This window comes from Drosophila willistoni, unplaced genomic scaffold, assembly GCF_018902025.1.
Source record: "Drosophila willistoni isolate 14030-0811.24 unplaced genomic scaffold, UCI_dwil_1.1 Seg299, whole genome shotgun sequence".
In the NCBI taxonomy this organism is placed as follows: Eukaryota; Metazoa; Arthropoda; class Insecta; order Diptera; family Drosophilidae; genus Drosophila; species Drosophila willistoni.
In genome coordinates, this window is record NW_025814251.1 from 24,792 (window position 1) to 49,436 (window position 24,645).

Consider the following 24,645-nt stretch of genomic DNA (forward strand, 5'->3'; position numbering starts at 1 on the left):
TCGTCATCCTGCTGGAACAGGGCGGCTCCCAATCCTACATGGCTCGCATCACACTGAATGAAGAATCTGCGGCTAAAATCAGGATGTACTAATACTGGAGCGTTGGTTAGGGCTTGTTTTAGTAAATTAAATGACTCGGTAGCCTCCTTTGTTAACTTGAATTTTCCTTTTGATTTCAGGCCGGCCGTCCCTAAAAAGCTACGGAGCTGTCTCACGGTGTTTGGCAATGGAATTTCCGTGATCGCTTTATTTATTTTCCATCGGGATCTGTTTTTTATTTTCCATCTCCGATCACAAATCCCAGGTATTTAAGGAATCTGAAGCAAAATTTTGATTTTTTTAATCCGATAGTTAGATTGCCCTTCTTCAAACATTCAGCTACTGCCTCCAGATGCTTCATGTGCTCTTCAAATGTGCGGGATATAATCAGAAGATCATCCAGATATACGAATACGTGGCTTCTCAAGCCTTGGGGGATGACCTTATCCATGAGTCGGCACAAGCGCTGCGCCGCATTGCAAAGCCCGAAAGGCATTCTGCGGAACTGATACAGCGGGCGTCCCGGGATGGTAAACGCCGTGTATTTCCGACTTTCCACCTCCAACTCTACCTGCCAGAACGCGTGCCTTAGGTCAACACTACTAATGAAGATCGTATCCTCCACCCGGTACAGCGTCATTTCTTGTATTCTACCTCGATACGTAATATGCACATCCACCTTTCCCGTTATAGCAAGATTCACTCCTCCTGCCGTTTGAACTTTCGAGTAAGATGTTTTTCTTTTTAATTCCAGTTTATTCACCAGCTCTTCACATCCGTCGCCCAGGAAACTCACTGAAGCTCCCGTGTCTAGCAGACCTTCTACGTGAAACTATTGCATCTTTACCGTAGCGAATGCCTGATTCTCCTTTTGCCTTGACACTGCTTCTAAGGCCGAACAAACCTCTTGGCGTTTTGTTCTTCGTTGTCTGTACCGCTCTCTCACACGCTTGACTCGGCTAGATATGGCCTTTTTCCTATTGGTTCCTTCTACCAATCCAAATGGGTTCCGTTTTTCACTAAATTGCTGGTAAGAATATGCTGATATGGGTAGGTTAGATTGTTTATATTCTAATTTATTATATATTGGCCTTAATCTATTAACAATATCTATTTCTAACATGCAATTTTTGGATGTTTTCACTCGTTCTTCCGCGGCATTGAGCGCAACTCCTCCCTTGTTTTGCTCCGCATCGCGTTTCCCGCCTGGCATTTGGGGCATTTGGGTAACACTACTCCTGGTAGTCCGCATTTGTAGCAGAATATCTTGCGAACTACACTCTTGCACTCCCAAAATGTATGGCCCTTCTCCGCACAGTTCCAACAGGCGAGTTCTGGCCGATCCTTGCTGCCTTCGCGTGGCTTATACACCGCTTCAACAAACTCCACTTCATGACCTTCGGGTTCGGCCAAAACCGCTTCATGTAGTTGATGCCGATCCCTCTGCACTCTATGCGGCTCCGCTCCTCCCGCTACACGAGACCATCTAGTTGCTAAGAGTCTCTCCGCCTCATGACATTCCTCTCGCAACTTCTCCCCATCGATAACAGCTGTATTGTTGTTTATCAATTATTTGGCCCATAACAAATTATATAAAATAAATCCACAAACAAATACGAAGAAAAGACCTTTGTCAATGTCGTTGTTTTGATACTCTTTCCACATGGGCCAAAACTAAGAAGTATCCGGAGGGTATCACAAAATTGGTCGGATCAAGGAGAGGAGAAAGCATTTTGAAATGTATTCATTAGTAAGATTGTCAAGCTGCCATGTCCGCAGTAAAGCAATAGCTAATTCGATGAAATCCGGTCCTAAATAATATAAGCTCCTCGGGACGCCCAATCGAACTACCAAGCAACCAAATTTCCCCATTGTAAAGAGCAACAGATATAAAATTGCATTAACAATCCAGATGTTTACTTATTTTTAAATACAAATTTGGGTCGAAAAAAGTCATTATAGAAATTTTTTAAAATTTCTATAATCGTTGTCAATTCTAATGCAAAAAAATTCAATATATACGTAAGCCTTTTTTCCTTTTATTTGCTTTGTCCTCATCTTTCTTCACCTTAACCAAAACTTTTTGGTCATTTCAAGTGATATTTATCTTGGTGTGTCCTTTTCGTATGGCCAGCTCTCGGGGATGTTTATTAACGATTTTCTTGAACTTTTCCAGTTGATCGACCTTAGTTGCGGCCTTAAGCCATTCTTTTTTATTTCTTATTTTTTGTACTTCTTTACCATCTGACTTCAGGCTTTTGACCGCCATTTTTTTTACGTTATCGGCCACACGATGTTTTTTCTTGATACTTCTTGGTTTGGGAGTAGGACTTCTAGTGAGTGGGCGTACCTCACGGGAAACGTGGCCAAAAGAGGCAATCACTGCTACTTTCGTATTAGGCGAAAATACCGCCTTCTCCGTTTTGGTTCTAGGTTGAACTTTATCCGCTTTAAAACCTTTGAATTTTGGACGAGCATTAAATTTAGCACATTTTGGTGCATCCTTCCACTTTGGCTTGGGCTTCATAATTTGTCTGCGCCAATCTGTAGCCATTTTTTTGGGAACCTTCAGTTTTTGGGCAAATTTTTTAAACTTGCCGTTTTTGTTAAAGTTAGGCCAATAGGGATTGGGCATTTTTATTTGAAATTTATTTTTACTTTAAATTTGTTTTAATTATTAGAACTATACTCTCGAGCACGATTTTCTAGAATGTGAAATATGGAAGTAGGAAATGAGGCAGGTAAACTAGGCAAATGGACATGGCCTACTTTTCACTTTTTATTTTTCACTCTCCCGCCTACTGCCTTTGTCGGTAAAGAACTGATTTTAGTCTATAATCTAGTTGTATTTACAGTGGAATATTGAGTTAATGGCTTTTAAGTGGCTCCACAATACCCGCAAGACCAGATTTATTCGATTGATGAGGATAAAGCACGTTCTTTAAAAAATCGTATTAACCATAACAACTTAGGAAAGTTTTTGGGGTTACTTCCTAATTATTACATATTTGGGTCTATTCAAGATAAACCTTTCCACCATTTCTTGGATATTCGTGCATCTACTTCTTATTCAAACTATCAAGTAAAAAAATATGACTTAAACTTACAATCAATTATACATATCGATTTCTGTCACTGCTCAAATGTAAAAATGTACATCAGTCTGCTAGCTAGAAAAATTGGCCATGTCCGCCTGTTTTTAGCTCTCTGAAAGCAATAGCTAATTGGATGAATTCCGGTCCAAAATAAGATGAGCTCCTCGGGACGCCCAATCGAACTACCAAGCAACCAAATTTCCCCATTGTAAAGAGCAAAAGATATAAAATTGCATTAACAATCCAGATGTTTACTTATTATACCATACACCCATAGGGTGAAATGGTATATTAAAGTCGCCAAAATGTATGTAACAGGCAGAAGGAAGCATCTCCGACCCCACAAAGTACACATATTCTTGATCAGGATCAACAACCGAGTCGATCTAGCCATGTCCGTCTGTCCGTCCGTCCGTCCGTCCGTCTGTCCGTCTGTAATTTTTGACTTGCACGGCCAATCGTGGCCAATAGTAAAACTGTTTAAGCCTGCCGAGCGTTCGTGCGACTCCACCGTGCATTGCCTCTTCGCTATAATGCGCTTGCTGTATGAGTGTATGGGTCGATGCCTCTGGTATCCACAATTTCCACGCCACATCCCCGATTTCATTATCGGTAATCCGTATCCTCTTCAGCACCAATCCGTCCTCTGCATGTAGGTCCGGAAATTTATCTGGATTGGACAGCACGCACTTGTATCGTTGCCGGTACTCCTCGCTCTCAAATTCGGTAGTCTCAAAATCAAAAAAATTCAATTCCTCGATTACCGCGGTCCACGACAACATATCTGCCACAACGTTGTCCTTTCCTTTCTTATGCTCTATCACGAAATCGTATGACTGCAATGCCAATGACCAGCGAGCTAATCTCCCATTTAAATCTTTCAGCGTCATCAACCACTGGAGACTCGAATGATCTGTGATGACGGTAAACGGCATAAGCTCTACATATGGACGGAATCTCTCTATCGCCTTGACTGCTGCTAAACATTACTTCTCCGTTACCGTATAATTTAACTGGGCTCCTCGTAGCTTCTGTGAAAAGAATGAGATAGGCCTCTCGTTTCCTTCGTCATCCTGCTGGAACAGGGCGGCTCCCAATCCTACATGGCTCGCATCACACTGAATGAAGAATCTGCGGCTAAAATCAGGATGTACTAATACTGGAGCGTTGGTTAGGGCTTGTTTTAGTAAATTAAATGACTCGGTAGCCTCCTTTGTTAACTTGAATTTTCCTTTTGATTTCAGGCCGGCCGTCCCTAAAAAGCTACGGAGCTGTCTCACGGTGTTTGGCAATGGAATTTCCGTGATCGCTTTATTTATTTTCCATCGGGATCTGTTTTTTATTTTCCATCTCCGATCACAAATCCCAGGTATTTAAGGAATCTGAAGCAAAATTTTGATTTTTTTAATCCGATAGTTAGATTGCCCTTCTTCAAACATTCAGCTACTGCCTCCAGATGCTTCATGTGCTCTTCAAATGTGCGGGATATAATCAGAAGATCATCCAGATATACGAATACGTGGCTTCTCAAGCCTTGGGGGATGACCTTATCCATGAGTCGGCACAAGCGCTGCGCCGCATTGCAAAGCCCGAAAGGCATTCTGCGGAACTGATACAGCGGGCGTCCCGGGATGGTAAACGCCGTGTATTTCCGACTTTCCACCTCCAACTCTACCTGCCAGAACGCGTGCCTTAGGTCAACACTACTAATGAAGATCGTATCCTCCACCCGGCTCAGAATGTACTCAGTATTTTGCAACGGGTAAGCATCTTTGATTGTTACTTTATTCAATTTCCGTGCATCTAAACAAAGTCTATTTTTCCCAGGTTTCTGCACCAATATTACCCTATTGTTCCACGGGCTTCCGCTCAGTTTGATCACTCCCAATTTGAGCATTTCGTCGACCTCTTGGAACAACAACTTCTGCTTTGGTGGTGATACTGGATAGAATCTCTCTTTCACTGGCACTGTATCCAGCAGTTGGATCGTGTGCTCTTGTAATGTGGTACGTCCGAGTCCGCCTGAAACTTCTCACAGACTTCTGCCAGGACCTCTTGTTCCACCGGCTCCTTTTTGGAATTAAACTCCTCATCCTCGATGGACAACTCCTCTACTCCCAAGAGATCAGGTGCGAGCTCGAATTTGCGGCAGAAATCTATGCCTTTGACGCAGTGACGGGCACAGGTACAGCGTCATTTCTTGTATTCTACCTCGATACGTAATATGCACATCCACCTTTCCCGTTATAGCAAGATTCACTCCTCCTGCCGTTTGAACTTTCGAGTAAGATGTTTTTCTTTTTAATTCCAGTTTATTCACCAGCTCTTCACATCCGTCGCCCAGGAAACTCACTGAAGCTCCCGTGTCTAGCAGACCTTCTACGTGAAACTATTGCATCTTTACCGTAGCGAATGCCTGATTCTCCTTTTGCCTTGACACTGCTTCTAAGGCCGAACAAACCTCTTGGCGTTTTGTTCTTCGTTGTCTGTACCGCTCTCTCACACGCTTGACTCGGCTAGATATGGCCTTTTTCCTATTGGTTCCTTCTACCAATCCAAATGGGTTCCGTTTTTCACTAAATTGCTGGTAAGAATATGCTGATATGGGTAGGTTAGATTGTTTATATTCTAATTTATTATATATTGGCCTTAATCTATTAACAATATCTATTTCTAACATGCAATTTTTGGATGTTTTCACTCGTTCTTCCGCGGCATTGAGCGCAACTCCTCCCTTGTTTTGCTCCGCATCGCGTTTCCCGCCTGGCATTTGGGGCATTTGGGTAACACTACTCCTGGTAGTCCGCATTTGTAGCAGAATATCTTGCGAACTACACTCTTGCACTCCCAAAATGTATGGCCCTTCTCCGCACAGTTCCAACAGGCGAGTTCTGGCCGATCCTTGCTGCCTTCGCGTGGCTTATACACCGCTTCAACAAACTCCACTTCATGACCTTCGGGTTCGGCCAAAACCGCTTCATGTAGTTGATGCCGATCCCTCTGCACTCTATGCGGCTCCGCTCCTCCCGCTACACGAGACCATCTAGTTGCTAAGAGTCTCTCCGCCTCATGACATTCCTCTCGCAACTTCTCCCCATCGATAACAGCTGTATTGTTGTTTATCAATTATTTGGCCCATAACAAATTATATAAAATAAATCCACAAACAAATACGAAGAAAAGACCTTTGTCAATGTCGTTGTTTTGATACTCTTTCCACATGGGCCAAAACTAAGAAGTATCCGGAGGGTATCACAAAATTGGTCGGATCAAGGAGAGGAGAAAGCATTTTGAAATGTATTCATTAGTAAGATTGTCAAGCTGCCATGTCCGCAGTAAAGCAATAGCTAATTCGATGAAATCCGGTCCTAAATAATATAAGCTCCTCGGGACGCCCAATCGAACTACCAAGCAACCAAATTTCCCCATTGTAAAGAGCAACAGATATAAAATTGCATTAACAATCCAGATGTTTACTTATTTTTAAATACAAATTTGGGTCGAAAAAAGTCATTATAGAAATTTTAAAAAATTTCTATAATCGTTGTCAATTCTAATGCAAAAAAATTCAATATATACGTAAGCCTTTTTTCCTTTTATTTGCTTTGTCCTCATCTTTCTTCACCTTAACCAAAACTTTTTGGTCATTTCAAGTGATATTTATCTTGGTGTGTCCTTTTCGTATGGCCAGCTCTCGGGGATGTTTATTAACGATTTTCTTGAACTTTTCCAGTTGATCGACCTTAGTTGCGGCCTTAAGCCATTCTTTTTTATTTCTTATTTTTTGTACTTCTTTACCATCTGACTTCAGGCTTTTGACCGCCATTTTTTTTACGTTATCGGCCACACGATGTTTTTTCTTGATACTTCTTGGTTTGGGAGTAGGACTTCTAGTGAGTGGGCGTACCTCACGGGAAACGTGGCCAAAAGAGGCAATCACTGCTACTTTCGTATTAGGCGAAAATACCGCCTTCTCCGTTTTGGTTCTAGGTTGAACTTTATCCGCTTTAAAACCTTTGAATTTTGGACGAGCATTAAATTTAGCACATTTTGGTGCATCCTTCCACTTTGGCTTGGGCTTCATAATTTGTCTGCGCCAATCTGTAGCCATTTTTTTGGGAACCTTCAGTTTTGGGCAAATTTTTTAAACTTGCCGTTTTTGTTAAAGTTAGGCCAATAGGGATTGGGCATTTTTATTTGAAATTTATTTTTACTTTAAATTTGTTTTAATTATTAGAACTATACTCTCGAGCACGATTTTCTAGAATGTGAAATATGGAAGTAGGAAATGAGGCAGGTAAACTAGGCAAATGGACATGGCCTACTTTTCACTTTTTATTTTTCACTCTCCCGCCTACTGCCTTTGTCGGTAAAGAACTGATTTTAGTCTATAATCTAGTTGTATTTACAGTGGAATATTGAGTTAATGGCTTTTAAGTGGCTCCACAATACCCGCAAGACCAGATTTATTCGATTGATGAGGATAAAACACGTTCTTTAAAAAATCGTATTAACCATAACAACTTAGGAAAGTTTTTGGGGTTACTTCCTAATTATTACATATTTGGGTCTATTCAAGATAAACCTTTCCACCATTTCTTGGATATTCGTGCATCTACTTCTTATTCAAACTATCAAGTAAAAAAATATGACTTAAACTTACAATCAATTATACATATCGATTTCTGTCACTGCTCAAATGTAAAAATGTACATCAGTCTGCTAGCTAGAAAAATTGGCCATGTCCGCCTGTTTTTAGCTCTCTGAAAGCAATAGCTAATTGGATGAATTCCGGTCCAAAATAAGATGAGCTCCTCGGGACGCCCAATCGAACTACCAAGCAACCAAATTTCCCCATTGTAAAGAGCAAAAGATATAAAATTGCATTAACAATCCAGATGTTTACTTATTATACCATACACCCATAGGGTGAAATGGTATATTAAAGTCGCCAAAATGTATGTAACAGGCAGAAGGAAGCATCTCCGACCCCACAAAGTACACATATTCTTGATCAGGATCAACAACCGAGTCGATCTAGCCATGTCCGTCTGTCCGTCCGTCCGTCCGTCCGTCCGTCCGTCCGTCTGTCCGTCTGTAATTTTTGACTTGCACGGCCAATCGTGGCCAATAGTAAAACTGTTTAAGCCTGCCGAGCGTTCGTGCGACTCCACCGTGCATTGCCTCTTCGGTATAATGCGCTTGCTGTATGAGTGTATGGGTCGATGCCTCTGGTATCCACAATTTCCACGCCACATCCCCGATTTCATTATCGGTAATCCGTATCCTCTTCAGCACCAATCCGTCCTCTGCATGTAGGTCCGGAAATTTATCTGGATTGGACAGCACGCACTTGTATCGTTGCCGGTACTCCTCGCTCTCAAATTCGGTAGTCTCAAAATCAAAAAAATTCAATTCCTCGATTACCGCGGTCCACGACAACATATCTGCCACAACGTTGTCCTTTCCTTTCTTATGCTCTATCACGAAATCGTATGACTGCAATGCCAATGACCAGCGAGCTAATCTCCCATTTAAATCTTTCAGCGTCATCAACCACTGGAGACTCGAATGATCTGTGATGACGGTAAACGGCATAAGCTCTACATATGGACGGAATCTCTCTATCGCCTTGACTGCTGCTAAACATTCCTTCTCCGTTACCGTATAATTTAACTGGGCTCCTCGTAGCTTCTGTGAAAAGAATGAGATAGGCCTCTCGTTTCCTTCGTCATCCTGCTGGAACAGGGCGGCTCCCAATCCTACATGGCTCGCATCACACTGAATGAAGAATCTGCGGCTAAAATCAGGATGTACTAATACTGGAGCGTTGGTTAGGGCTTGTTTTAGTAAATTAAATGACTCGGTAGCCTCCTTTGTTAACTTGAATTTTCCTTTTGATTTCAGGCACCAATGTTACCCTATTGTTCCAAGGGCTTTCGCTCAGTTTGATCACTCCCAATTTGAGCATTTCGTCGACCTCTTGGAACAACAACTTCTGCTTTGGTGGTGATACTGGATAGAATCTCTCTTTCACTGGCACTGTATCCAGCAGTTGGATCGTGTGCTCTTCTAATGTGGTACGTCCGAGTCCGCCTGAAACTTCTCACAGACTTCTGCCAGGACCTCTTGTTCCACCGGCTCCTTTTTGGAATTAAACTCCTCATCCTCGATGGACAACTCCTCTACTCCCAAGAGATCAGGTGCGAGCTCGAATTTGCGGCAGAAATCTATGCCTTTGACGCAGTGACGGGCACAGGTACAGCGTCATTTCTTGTATTCTACCTCGATACGTAATATGCACATCCACCTTTCCCGTTATAGCAAGATTCACTCCTCCTGCCGTTTGAACTTTCGAGTAAGATGTTTTTCTTTTTAATTCCAGTTTATTCACCAGCTCTTCACATCCGTCGCCCAGGAAACTCACTGAAGCTCCCGTGTCTAGCAGACCTTCTACGTGAAACTATTGCATCTTTACCGTAGCGAATGCCTGATTCTCCTTTTGCCTTGACACTGCTTCTAAGGCCGAACAAACCTCTTGGCGTTTTGTTCTTCGTTGTCTGTACCGCTCTCTCACACGCTTGACTCGGCTAGATATGGCCTTTTTCCTATTGGTTCCTTCTACCAATCCAAATGGGTTCCGTTTTTCACTAAATTGCTGGTAAGAATATGCTGATATGGGTAGGTTAGATTGTTTATATTCTAATTTATTATATATTGGCCTTAATCTATTAACAATATCTATTTCTAACATGAAATTTTTGGAGGTTTTCACTAGTTCTTACGCGGCATTGAGCGCAACTCCTCCCTTGTTTTGCTCCGCATCGCGTTTCCCGCCTGGCATTTGGGGCATTTGGGTAACACTACTCCTGGTAGTCCGCATTTGTAGCAGAATATCTTGCGAACTACACTCTTGCACTCCCAAAATGTATGGCCCTTCTCCGCACAGTTCCAACAGGCGAGTTCTGGCCGATCCTTGCTGCCTTCGCGTGGCTTATACACCGCTTCAACAAACTCCACTTCATGACCTTCGGGTTCGGCCAAAACCGCTTCATGTAGTTGATGCCGATCCCTCTGCACTCTATGCGGCTCCGCTCCTCCCGCTACACGAGACCATCTAGTTGCTAAGAGTCTCTCCGCCTCATGACATTCCTCTCGCAACTTCTCCAGGTTTGATATCCATATTGGATAAATAATTTTTGATATACTGTCTTTGATATTAACCTTAATTACTCTGATCAGGTCATGGTCCGAGGAGTTGCTTTCTAAGCGTGATCGGAGGCTAAACATCGCTTGGAGGTATTCATCCACGCTTTCTCCTGTCCTTTGTCGCCTCTCTCTCAACTCACGTTCCCGCTCAAAGTTTGATCGTTGCGTCTGGAATCTCTGCTGCAGTGCGTGCTTCATATTTGGCCAATCTGCTGGTCCTGCCGAGCGTACGTGCATCCAGTACCAGTCCTTGGCCTGCCCTTCTACCAAGCAGTGGAAATCTTGCAGTACTTCGCCCCAACTTACTTGGTACAACTTCTGTAAGTGCTCCAGACGAAATATAAATTCATTTACTGGCATTCCTTTTGATCCTCCATCAAAAACCAGACCCCATCTTCTCGGATGTACCATTTCGGGACGCTGTTCCGTTGTTATTGGCACTCAAGATTGTTGCCTCGTATCTTCAGGCCAATGCCAGGAAGATTGTTGTGGTGGACGACTTTCCAGATTCTCACGTTGCTGTCGCTCCAATACTCGTTGGTCTATGGCTTCTGTAGGATGGATTGAAGCCCTCTCTCCTTGGACATTGGTGGATCTCATCGTGGTGGATTGCTGAGCCGCTCCTTGAACCGCCTCCCGAATCTACTTCATAAAATCTAGCATCTCTTGGCGAATTTGTGATTGCAATCGAGAGTTCTCTGCTGACATTGTCGCTCGGTACGTCTCTTCCGCCTGTGCTACAGCTAGATTTATAGCCGATGTGATTTCCGTCGGTAGGGCTGGCCGTGGGTTTTCCGGTCCCATATATGATCCACCTTCTGGTGCCTGGTGAATCATTCTTGTTCCCATATTATGTTTTGGGATTGCCCCGCTGCCCCCTACGGCACCCATCCTCTTCGTTGATCTTTCGGTCTGTTGACATGTTGAAGTCTGTCGGCGGTGAAACGTTTGAAATTCGTGAGTCTGCACGGTTTTCTGATTGGGATCGAGTTATTGGCGGACCCATTACCTCTGTTCCTCTATTCTTTAAGTATTCCGAGCTTCTTCTAAATTTTCTGATTTTTGATATCCTATCTCTTTCTTCTACTGACATTCCTTTCTATTTATTCTATGCTTTGATTGTTTCTTTTTTTTCTTTTTCTTTTTATTTATTCTTTGTTAATGGAGGTGAGATGATTCCAGAACTTTAATCCCCTGAACTTGATCCTATTTGTTTGATTTTAATTTCCTCTGTACTCATCATTCCGTACTATTGACCTTTACCATTTCAATAAAGATGGATTCGGGAAGATGGACTATGGAATTAACAATTAGCTGGTATATTAACTAGGATCTACCCACCCTACCTTGGGCCCCGTACTCCCTGGCAGCCCCCATGTTCTGTGGACTAGCCCGTCGTCATCTCACCCCCACATAGACAAGACTCTACTCAGACATCTCTCCTTTTTTCATTACACATATATTATATTAAATAATTTCACTTTTTTTTTACAATATTGACTGAGCCTAACCAGGGTACCACTGGGACGTATACAAATATAAATTAAATAAATTATATAAATAAACAAAATACAATTACTTATTCTAACAGCCTAATGTTGAGGTTAAATGGAGAAAAAAAACCTGGAGCACCCGGATCTGGGTGGCCGATTGGATCCCGTCGAATTGGCTGTCCGAAGGCTCCTGTGTGTGTCCGTCCTGCGTCTCGCATGCAATTCTTGGTCTTCAAGGATGGGTGGGATGCTCCTTCTAGGCACACGCACTTTTCAGTTTTTTTTTCTTCTTGCACAACTTAACAACTCCACGTGCCTTCTAGAACTTAACTCCTCTTTTTTTTTCTTCGTCCTCTTCCTCTTTTTTTCCAAAAAAGACTCAACTCCTCCACTCTCTTAGATTCCTAAAAATTCAAATTTTGTTCCCGGAACCGGAACCGCTCCCAGAACTAGCTCGGTTCTCTTGGTTTTTTCGCGCCAAATTCCCAGCTAATTTTCTAGCTAACGAGCCAGCCCCATCGATAACAGCTGTATTGTTGTTTATCAATTATTTGGCCCATAACAAATTATATAAAATAAATCCACAAACAAATACGAAGAAAAGACCTTCGTCAATGTCGTTGTTTTGATACTCTTTCCACATGGGCCAAAACTAAGAAGTATCCGGAGGGTATCACAAAATTGGTCGGATCAAGGAGAGGAGAAAGCATTTTGAAATGTATTCATTAGTAAGATTGTCAAGCTGCCATGTCCGCAGTAAAGCAATAGCTAATTCGATGAAATCCGGTCCTAAATAATATAAGCTCCTCGGGACGCCCAATCGAACTACCAAGCAACCAAATTTCCCCATTGTAAAGAGCAACAGATATAAAATTGCATTAACAATCCAGATGTTTACTTATTTTTAAATACAAATTTGGGTCGAAAAAAGTCATTATAGAAATTTTAAAAAATTTCTATAATCGTTGTCAATTCTAATGCAAAAAAATTCAATATATATAAGCCTTATTTCCTTTTATTTGCTTTGTCCTCATCTTTCTTCACCTTAACCAAAACTTTTTGGTCATTTCAAGTGATATTTATCTTGGTGTGTCCTTTTCGTATGGCCAGCTCTCGGGGATGTTTATTAACGATTTTCTTGAACTTTTCCAGTTGATCGACCTTAGTTGCGGCCTTAAGCCATTCTTTTTTATTTCTTATTTTTTGTACTTCTTTACCATCTGACTTCAGGCTTTTGACCGCCATTTTTTTTACGTTATCGGCCACACGATGTTTTTTCTTGATACTTCTTGGTTTGGGAGTAGGACTTCTAGTGAGTGGGCGTACCTCACGGGAAACGTGGCCAAAAGGGGCAATCACTGCTACTTTCGTATTAGGCGAAAATACCGCCTTCTCCGTTTTGGTTCTAGGTTGAACTTTATCCGCTTTAAAACCTTTGAATTTTGGACGAGCATTAAATTTAGCACATTTTGGTGCATCCTTCCACTTTGGCTTGGGCTTCATAATTTGTCTGCGCCAATCTGTAGCCATTTTTTTGGGAACCTTCAGTTTTTGGGCAAATTTTTTAAACTTGCCGTTTTTGTTAAAGTTAGGCCAATAGGGATTGGGCATTTTTATTTGAAATTTATTTTACTTTAAATTTGTTTTAATTATTAGAACTATACTCTCGAGCACGATTTTCTAGAATGTGAAATATGGAAGTAGGAAATGAGGCAGGTAAACTAGGCAAATGGACATGGCCTACTTTTCACATTTTATTTTTCACTCTCCCGCCTACTGCCTTTGTCGGTAAAGAACTGATTTTAGTCTATAATCTAGTTGTATTTACAGTGGAATATTGAGGGAATGGCTTTTAAGTGGCTCCACAATACCCGCAAGACCAGATTTATTCGATTGATGGGGATAAAGCACGTTCTTTAAAAATCGAATTAAACACTTATTCCATTGTTACCATAACAACTTAGGAAAGCTTTTGGGGTTACTTCCTAATTATTACATATTTGGGTCTATTCAAGATAAACCTTTCCACCATTTACTTGGATATTCGTGCATCTACTTCTTATTCTAACTATCAAGTAAAAAAATATGACTTAAACTTATAATCAATTATACATATCGATTTCTGTCACTGCTCAAATGTAAAAATGTACATCAGTCTGCTAGCTAGAAAAATTGGCCATGTCCGCCTGTTTTTAGCTCTCTGAAAGCAATAGCTAATTGGATGAATTCCGGTCCAAAATAAGATGAGCTCCTCGGGACGCCCAATCGAACTACCAAGCAACCAAATTTCCCATTGTAAAGAGCAAAAGATATAAAATTGCATTAACAATCCAGATGTTTACTTATTTTCAAATACAAATATGGGTTGAAAAAAGTCATTACAGAAATTTTAAAAAATTTGTAGAATCGTTGTCATTTCTAATGCAAAAAAATTCAATATATACATAAGCCTTTTCTTTTATTTGCTTTGTCCTCTTCTTTCTTCACTTTAACCAAAACTTTTTGGTCATTTTTAGCGATATTTATCTTGGTGTGTCCTTTTCGTATGGCCAGCTCTCGGGGATGTTTATTAACGATTTTCTTGAACTTTTCCAGTTGATCGACCTTAGTTGCGGCCTTAAGCCATTCTTTTTTATTTCTTATTTTTTGTACTTCTTTACCAACTGACTTCAGGTTTTTGACCGCCATTTTTTTACGTTATCGGCCACACGACGTTTTTTCTTGATACTCCTTGGTTTGGAAGTCGGACTTCTAGTGAGTGGGCGCACCTCACGGGAAACGTGGCCAAAACGAGCCATCACCATTACTTTCGTATTAGGGGAAATTACCGCCTTTTTCGCTTCGATCTTAGGTTTAACTTTTTCCGCATTCAATTTAGCACATTTTGGTGCATCCTTCCACTTTGGCGCCGATCTAAGGCCATCTTTGGAACCTTCAGTTTTTGGGCAAATTTTTTAAACTTGCCGTTTCCCGGTTTATTAAAGTTAGGCCAGTCAGGATTGGTCATTTTTACTTGAAATTTGTTTTTACTTGAAATTTGTTTTAATTATTAGAACTATACTCTCGAGCACGATTTTCTAGAATGTGAAATATCGGAGTAGGAAATGAGGCAGGTAAACAAGGCAAATGGACATGGCCTACTTTTCACTTTTTATTTTTCACTCTCCCGCCTACTGCCTTTGTCGGTCAGTGTCTGATCAGGATTTCATAATAATCTTTCTATTACCATATTTTAGTTGTGATTCTATTAAATATTACATTTAAGTCTAATATATTATGTCTTAATTTTATTTCTTTGAATGGTTAACACTAAAATACTGATTATAGTCTATAATCTAGTTGTATTTACAGTGGAATATTGAGGGAATGGCTTTTAAGTGGCTCCACAATACCCGCAAGACCAGATTTATTCGATTGATGGGGATAAAGCACGTTCTTTAAAAAATCGAATTAAACACTTATTCCATTGTTACCATAACAACTTAAAAAAGCTTTTGGGGTTACTTCCTAATTATTACATATTTGGGCCTAGTCAAGATATACCTTTCCACCATTTACTTGTATATTCGTGCATCTACTTCTTATTCAAACTATTAAGTAAAAAAATATGACTTAAACTTATAACCAATTATACATATCGATTTCTGTCACTGCTCAAATGTAAAAATGTACATCAGTCTGCTAGCTAGAAAAATTGGCCATGTCCGCCTGTTTTTAGCTCTCTGAAAGCAATAGCTAATTGGATGAATTCCGGTCCAAAATAAGATGAGCTCCTCGGGACGCCCAATCGAACTACCAAGCAACCAAATTTCCCCATTGTAAAGAGCAAAAGATATAAAATTGCATTAACAATCCAGATGTTTACTTATTTTTAAATACAAATTTGGGTCGAAAAAAGTAATTATAGAAATTTAAAAAAATTTATAGAATCGTTGTCAATTCTAATGCAAAAAAATTCAATATATACGTAATCCTTATTTCTTTTATTTGCTTTGTCCTCATCTTTCTTCACCTTAACCAAAACTTTTTGGTCATTTCCAGTGATATTTATCTTGGTGTGTCCTTTTCGTATGGCCAGCTCTCGGGGATGTTTATTAACGATTTTCTTGAACTTTTCCAGTTGATCGACCTTAGTTGCAGACTTAAGCCATTCTTTTTTATTTCTTATTTTTTGTACTTCTTTACCATCTGACTTCAGGCTTTTGACCGCCATTTTTTTCACGTTATCGGCCACACGATGTTTTTTCTTGATACTCCTTGGTTTGGGAGTAGGACTTCTAGTGAGTGGGCGTACCTCACAGGAAACGTGGCCAAAAGGGGCAATCACTGCTACTTTCGTATTAGGCGAAAATACCGCCTTCTCCGTTTTGGTTCTAGGTTTAACTTTATCCGCTTTAAAACCTTTGAATTTTGGACGAGCATTAAATTTAGCACATTTTGGTGCATCCTTCCACTTTGGCTTGGGCTTCATAATTTGTCTGCGCCAATCTGTAGCCATTTTTTTGGGAACCTTCAGTTTTTGGGCAAATTGTTTAAACTTGCCGTTTTTGTTAAAGTTAGGCCAATAGGGATTGGGCATTTTTATTTGAAATTTATTTATACTTTAAATTTGTTTTAATTATTAGAACTATACTCTCGAGCACGATTTTCTAGAATGTGAAATATGGAAGTAGGAAATGAGGCAGGTAAACTAGGCAAATGGACATGGCCTACTTTTCACTTTTTATTTTTCTCTCTCCCGCCTACTGCCTTTGTCGGTAAAGAACTGATTTTAGTCTATAATCTAGTTGTATTTACAGTGGAATATTGAGGGAATGGCTTTTAAGTGGCTCCACAATACCCGCAAGACCAGATTTATTCGATTGATGGGGATAAAGCACGTTCTTTAAAAAATCGAATTAAACACTTATTCCATTGTTACCATAACAACTTAAAAAAGCTTTTGGGGTTACTTCCTAATTATTACATATTTGGGTCTATTCAAGATAAACCTTTCCATCATTTACTTGGATATTCGTGCATCTACTTCTTATTCAAACTATCAAGTAAAAAAATATGACTTAAACTTATAATCAATTATACATATCGATTTCTGTCACTGCTCAAATGTAAAAATGTACATCAGTCTGCTAGCTAGAAAAATTGGCCATGTCCGCCTGTTTTTAGCTCTCTGAAAGCAATAGCTAATTGGATGAATTCCGGTCCAAAATAAGATGAGCTCCTCGGGACGCCCAATCGAACTACCAAGCAACCAAATTTCCCCATTGTAAAGAGCAAAAGATATAAAATTGCATTAACAATCCAGATGTTTACTTATTTTCAAATACAAATATGGGTTGAAAAAAGTCATTACAGAAATTTTAAAAAATTTGTAGAATCGTTGTCATTTCTAATGCAAAAAAATTCAATATATACAAAAGCCTTTTCTTTTATTTGCTTTGTCCTCTTCTTTCTTCACTTTAACCAAAACTTTTTGGTCATTTTTAGCGATATTTATCTTGGTGTGTCCTTTTCGTATGGCCAGCTCTCGGGGATGTTTATTAACGATTTTCTTGAACTTTTCCAGTTGATCGACCTTAGTTGCGGCCTTAAGCCATTCGTTTTTATTTCTTATTTTTTGTACTTCTTTACCAACTGACTTCAGGTTTTTGACCGCCATTTTTTTACGTTATCGGCCACACGACGTTTTTTCTTGATACTCCTTGGTTTGGAAGTCGGACTTCTAGTGAGTGGGCGCACCTCACGGGAAACGTGGCCAAAAGGAGCCATCACCATTACTTTCGTATTAGGGGAAATTACCGCCTTTTTCGCTTCGATCTTAGGTTTAACTTTTTCCGCATTCAATTTAGCACATTTTGGTGCATCCTTCCACTTTGGCGCCAATCTAAGGCCCTCTTTGGAACCTTCAGTTTTTGGGCAAATTTTTTAAACTTGCCGTTTCCCGGTTTATTAAAGTTAGGCCAGTCAGGATTGGTCATTTTTACTTGAAATTTGTTTTTACTTGAAATTTGTTTTAATTATTAGAACTATACTCTCGAGCACGATTTTCTAGAATGTGAAATATCGGAGTAGGAAATGAGGCAGGTAAACAAGGCAAATGGACATGGCCTACTTTTCACTTTTTATTTTTCACTCTCCGGCCTACTGCCTTTGTCGGTCAGTGTCTGATCAGGATTTCATAATAATCTTTCTATTAACATATTTTAGTTGTGATTCTATTAAATATTACATTTAAGTCTAATATATTATGTCTTAATTTTATTTCTTTGAATGGTTAACACTAAAATACTGATTATAGTCTATAATCTAGTTGTATTTACAGTGGAATATTGAGGGAATGGCTTTTAAGTGCTCCACAATACCCGCAAGACCAGATTTATTCGATTGATGGGGATAAAGCACGTTCTTTAAAAAATCGAATTAAACACTTATTCCATTGTTACCATAACAACTTAAAAAAGCTTTTACTTCCTAATTATTACATATTTGGGCCTACTCAAGATATACCTTTCCACCATTTACTTGTATATTCGTGCATCTACTTCTTATTCAAACTATTAAGTAAAAAAATATGACTTAAACTTATAACCAATTATACATATCGATTTCTTTTACTGCTCAAATGTAAAAATGTACATCAGTCTGCTAGCTAGAAAAATTGGCCATGTCCGCCTGTTTTTAGCTCTCTGAAAGCAATAGCTAATTGGATGAATTCCGGTCCAAAATAAGATGAGCTCCTCGGGACGCCCAATCGAACTACCAAGCAACCAAATTTCCCCATTGTAAAGAGCAAAAGATATAAAATTGCATTAACAATCCAGATGTTTACTTATTTTTAAATACAAATTTGGGTCGAAAAAAGTAATTATAGAAATTTTAAAAAATTTATAGAATCGTTGTCAATTCTAATGCAAAAAAATTCAATATATACGTAATCCTAATTTTCTTTTATTTGCTTTGTCCTCATCTTTCTTCACCTTAACCAAAACTTTTTAGTCATTTCCAGTGATATTTATCTTGGTGTGTCCTTTTCGTATGGCCAGCTCTCGGGGATGTTTATTAACGATTTTCTTGAACTTTTCCAGTTGATCGACCTTAGCTGCGGCCTTAAGCCATTCTTTTTTATTTCATATTTTTTGTACTTCTTTACCATCTGACTTCAGGCTTTTGACCGCCATTTTTTTCACGTTATCGGCCACACGATGTTTTTTCTTGATACTCCTTGGTTTGGGAGTAGGACTTCTAGTGAGTGGGCGTACCTCACGGGAAACGTGGCCAAAAGGGGCAATCACTGCTACTTTCGTATTAGGCGAAAATACCGCCTTCTCCGTTTTGGTTCTAGGTTTAACTTTATCCGCTTTAAAACCTTTGAATTTTGGACGAGCATTAAATTTAGCACATTTTGGTGCATCCTTCCACTTTGGCTTGGGCTTCATAATTTGTTTTAATTATTAGAACTATACTCTCGAGCACGATTTTCTAGAATGTGAAATATGGAAGTAGGAAATGAGGCAGGTAAACTAGGCAAATGGACATGGCCTACTTTTCACTTTTTATTTTTCACTCTCCCGCCTACTGCCTTTGTCGGTAAAGAACTGATTTTAGTCTATAATCTAGTTGTATTTACAGTGGAATATTGAGGGAATGGCTTTTAAGTGGCTCCACAATACCCGCAAGACCAGATTTATTCGATTGATGGGGATAAAGCACGTTCTTTAAAAAATCGAATTAAACACTTATTCCATTGTTACCATAACAACTTAAAAAAGCTTTTACTTCCTAATTATTACATATTTGGGCCTACTCAAGATATACCTTTCCACCATTTACTTGTATATTCGTGCATCTACTTCTTATTCAAACTATTAAGTAAAAAAATATGACTTAAACTTATAACCAATTATACATATCGATTTCTTTTACTGCTCAAATGTAAAAATGTACATCAGTCTGCTAGCTAGAAAAATTGGCCATGTCCGCCTGTTTTTAGCTCTCTGAAAGCAATAGCTAATTGGATGAATTCCGGTCCAAAATAAGATGAGCTCCTCGGGACGCCCAATCGAACTACCAAGCAACCAAATTTCCCCATTGTAAAGAGCAAAAGATATAAAATTGCATTAACAATCCAGATGTTTACTTATTTTTAAATACAAATTTGGGTCGAAAAAAGTAATTATAGAAATTTTAAAAAATTTATAGAATCGTTGTCAATTCTAATGCAAAAAAATTCAATATATACGTAATCCTAATTTTCTTTTATTTGCTTTGTCCTCATCTTTCTTCACCTTAACCAAAACTTTTTAGTCATTTCCAGTGATATTTATCTTGGTGTGTCCTTTTCGTATGGCCAGCTCTCGGGGATGTTTATTAACGATTTTCTTGAACTTTTCCAGTTGATCGACCTTAGCTGCGGCCTTAAGCCATTCTTTTTTATTTCTTATTTTTTGTACTTCTTTACCATCTGACTTCAGGCTTTTGACCGCCATTTTTTTCACGTTATCGGCCACACGATGTTTTTTCTTGATACTCCTTGGTTTAGGAGTAGGACTTCTAGTGAGTGGGCGTACCTCACGGGAAACGTGGCCAAAAGGGGAATTCACTGCTACTTTCGTATTAGGCGAAAATACCGCCTTCTCCGTTTTGGTTCTAGGTTTAACTTTATCCGCTTTAAAACCTTTGAATTTTGGACGAGCATTAAATTTAGCACATTTTGGTGCATCCTTCCACTTTGGCTTGGGCTTCATAATTTGTCTGCGCCAATCTGTAGCCATTTTTTTGGGAACCTTCAGTTTTTGGGCAAATTGTTTAAACTTGCCGTTTTTGTTAAAGTTAGGCCAATAGGGATTGGGCATTTTTATTTGAAATTTATTTATACTTTAAATTTGTTTTAATTATTAGAACTATACTCTCGAGCACGATTTTCTAGAATGTGAAATATGGAAGTAGGAAATGAGGCAGGTAAACTAGGCAAATGGACATGGCCTACTTTTCACTTTTTATTTTTCACTCTCCCGCCTACTGCCTTTGTCGGTAAAGAACTGATTTTAGTCTATAATCTAGTTGTATTTACAGTGGAATATTGAGGGAATGGCTTTTAAGTGGCTCCACAATACCCGCAAGACCAGATTTATTCGATTGATGGGGATAAAGCACGTTCTTTAAAAAATCGAATTAAACACTTATTCCATTGTTACCATAACAACTTAAAAAAGCTTTTGGGGTTACTTCCTAATTATTACATATTTGGGTCTAGTCAAGATAAACCTTTCCACCATTTACTTGGATATTCGTGCATCTACTTCTTATTCAAACTATCAAGTAAAAAAATATGACTTAAACTTATAATCAATTATACATATCGATTTCTGTCACTGCTCAAATGTAAAAATGTACATCAGTCTGCTAGCTAGAAAAATTGGCCATGTCCGCCTGTTTTTAGCTCTCTGAAAGCAATAGCTAATTGGATGAATTCCGGTCCAAAATAAGATGAGCTCCTCGGGACGCCCAATCGAACTACCAAGCAACCAAATTTCCCCATTGTAAAGAGCAAAAGATATAAAATTGCATTAACAATCCAGATGTTTACTTATTTTCAAATACAAATATGGGTTGAAAAAAGTCATTACAGAAATTTTAAAAAATTTGTAGAATCGTTGTCATTTCTAATGCAAAAAAATTCAATATATACATAAGCCTTTTCTTTTATTTGCTTTGTCCTCTTCTTTCTTCACTTTAACCAAAACTTTTTGGTCATTTTTAGCGATATTTATCTTGGTGTGTCCTTTTCGTATGGCCAGCTCTCGGGGATGTTTATTAACGATTTTCTTGAACTTTTCCAGTTGATCGACCTTAGTTGCGGCCTTAAGCCATTCTTTTTTATTTCTTATTTTTGTACTTCTTTACCAACTGACTTCAGGTTTTTGACCGCCATTTTTTTACGTTATCGGCCACACGACGTTTTTTCTTGATACTCCTTGGTTTGGAAGTCAGACTTCTAGTGAGTGGGCGCACCTCACGGGAAACGTGGCCAAAAGGAGCCATCACCATTACTTTCGTATTAGGGGAAATTACCGCCTTTTTCGCTTCGATCTTAGGTTTAACTTTTTCCGCATTCAATTTAGCACATTTTGGTGCATCCTTCCACTTTGGCGCCAATCTAAGGCCATCTTTGGAACCTTCAGTTTTTGGGCAAATTTTTTAAACTTGCCGTTTCCCGGTTTATTAAAGTTAGGCCAGTCAGGATTGGTCATTTTTACCTCAAATTTGTTTTTACTTGAAATTTGTTTTAATTATTAGAACTATACTCTCGAGCACGATTTTCTAGAATGTGAAATATCGGAGTAGGAAATGAGGCAGGTAAACAAGGCAAATGGACATGGCCTACTTTTCACTTTTTATTTTTCACTCTCCCGCCTACTGCCTTTGTCGGTCAGTGTCTGATCAGGATTTCATAATAATCTTTCTATTAACATATTTTAGTTGTGATTCTATTAAATATTACATTTAAGTCTAATATATTATGTCTTAATTTTATTTCTTTGAATGGTTAACACTAAAATACTGATTATAGTCTATAATCTAGTTGTATTTACAGTGGAATATTGAGGGAATGGCTTTTAAGTGGCTCCACAATACCCGCAAGACCAGATTTATTCGATTGATGGGGATAAAGCACGTTCTTTAAAAATCGAATTAAACACTTATTCCATTGTTACCATAACAACTTAAAAAAGCTTTTGGGGTTACTTCCTAATTATTACATATTTGGGTCTAGTCAAGATAAACCTTTCCACCATTTACTTGGATATTCGTGCATCTACTTCTTATTCAAACTATCAAGTAAAAAAATATGACTTAAACTTATAATCAATTATACATATCGATTTCTGTCACTGCTCAAATGTAAAAATGTACATCAGTCTGCTAGCTAGAAAAATTGGCCATGTCCGCCTGTTTTTAGCTCTCTGAAAGCAATAGCTAATTGGATGAATTCCGGTCCAAAATAAGATGAGCTCCTCGGGACGCCCAATCGAACTACCAAGCAACCAAATTTCCCCATTGTAAAGAGCAAAAGATATAAAATTGCATTAACAATCCAGATGTTTACTTATTTTCAAATACAAATATGGGTTGAAAAAAGTCATTACAGAAATTTTAAAAAATTTGTAGAATCGTTGTCATTTCTAATGCAAAAAAATTCAATATATACATAAGCCTTTTCTTTTATTTGCTTTGTCCTCTTCTTTCTTCACTTTAACCAAAACTTTTTGGTCATTTTTAGCGATATTTATCTTGGTGTGTCCTTTTCGTATGGCCAGCTCTCGGGGATGTTTATTAACGATTTTCTTGAACTTTTCCAGTTGATCGACCTTAGTTGCGGCCTTAAGCCATTCTTTTTTATTTCTTATTTTTTGTACTTCTTTACCAACTGACTTCAGGTTTTTGACCGCCATTTTTTTACGTTATCGGCCACACGACGTTTTTTCTTGATACTCCTTGGTTTGGAAGTCAGACTTCTAGTGAGTGGGCGCACCTCACGGGAAACGTGGCCAAAAGGAGCCATCACCATTACTTTCGTATTAGGGGAAATTACCGCCTTTTCGCTTCGATCTTAGGTTTAACTTTTTCCGCATTCAATTTAGCACATTTTGGTGCATCCTTCCACTTTGGCGCCAATCTAAGGCCATCTTTGGAACCTTCAGTTTTTGGGCAAATTTTTTAAACTTGCCGTTTCCCGGTTTATTAAAGTTAGGCCAGTCAGGATTGGTCATTTTTACCTCAAATTTGTTTTTACTTGAAATTTGTTTTAATTATTAGAACTATACTCTCGAGCACGATTTTCTAGAATGTGAAATATCGGAGTAGGAAATGAGGCAGGTAAACAAGGCAAATGGACATGGCCTACTTTTCACTTTTTATTTTTCACTCTCCCGCCTACTGCCTTTGTCGGTCAGTGTCTGATCAGGATTTCATAATAATCTTTCTATTAACATATTTTAGTTGTGATTCTATTAAATATTACATTTAAGTCTAATATATTATGTCTTAATTTTATTTCTTTGAATGGTTAACACTAAAATACTGATTATAGTCTATAATCTAGTTGTATTTACAGTGGAATATTGAGGGAATGGCTTTTAAGTGGCTCCACAATACCCGCAAGACCAGATTTATTCGATTGATGGGGATAAAGCACGTTCTTTAAAAAATCGAATTAAACACTTATTCTATTGTTACCATAACAACTTAAAAAAGCTTTTGGGGTTACTTCCTAATTATTACATATTTGGGCCTAGTCAAGATATACCTTTCCACCATTTACTTGTATATTCGTGCATCTACTTCTTATTCAAACTATTAAGTAAAAAAATATGACTTAAACTTATAACCAATTATACATATCGATTTCTGTCACTGCTCAAATGTAAAAATGTACATCAGTCTGCTAGCTAGAAAAATTGGCCATGTCCGCCTGTTTTTAGCTCTCTGAAAGCAATAGCTAATTGGATGAATTCCGGTCCAAAATAAGATGAGCTCCTCGGGACGCCCAATCGAACTACCAAGCAACCAAATTTCCCCATTGTAAAGAGCAAAAGATATAAAATTGCATTAACAATCCAGATGTTTACTTATTTTTAAATACAAATTTGGGTCGAAAAAAGTAATTATAGAAATTTAAAAAAATTTATAGAATCGTTGTCAATTCTAATGCAAAAAAATTCAATATATACGTAATCCTTATTTTCTTTTATTTGCTTTGTCCTCATCTTTCTTCACCTTAACCAAAACTTTTTGGTCATTTCCAGTGA

The 24,645-nt window shown here is 38.7% G+C and overlaps 1 protein-coding gene across 2 annotated transcripts; it reads left to right on the forward strand.

Moving 5' to 3' along the window:
- Positions 1 to 9,059: 9,059 nt before the first annotated feature.
- Positions 9,060 to 10,998, forward strand: LOC124461279. 2 transcript variants are annotated; one of them, XM_047012821.1, is made up of 4 exons: positions 9,061 to 9,393; positions 9,520 to 9,795; positions 10,377 to 10,663; positions 10,731 to 10,998. In XM_047012821.1, exons 2-4 carry the CDS (start codon positions 9,731 to 9,733, stop codon positions 10,898 to 10,900), a joined length of 522 nt encoding a protein of 173 aa, XP_046868777.1. In that variant the 5' UTR covers positions 9,061 to 9,393; positions 9,520 to 9,730; the 3' UTR covers positions 10,901 to 10,998. The 2 variants fall into 2 exon arrangements, with proteins under 2 accessions (XP_046868776.1, XP_046868777.1); XM_047012820.1 differs by having other exon boundaries at positions 9,060 to 9,393; positions 10,377 to 10,998.
- Positions 10,999 to 24,645: the final 13,647 nt, after the last annotated feature.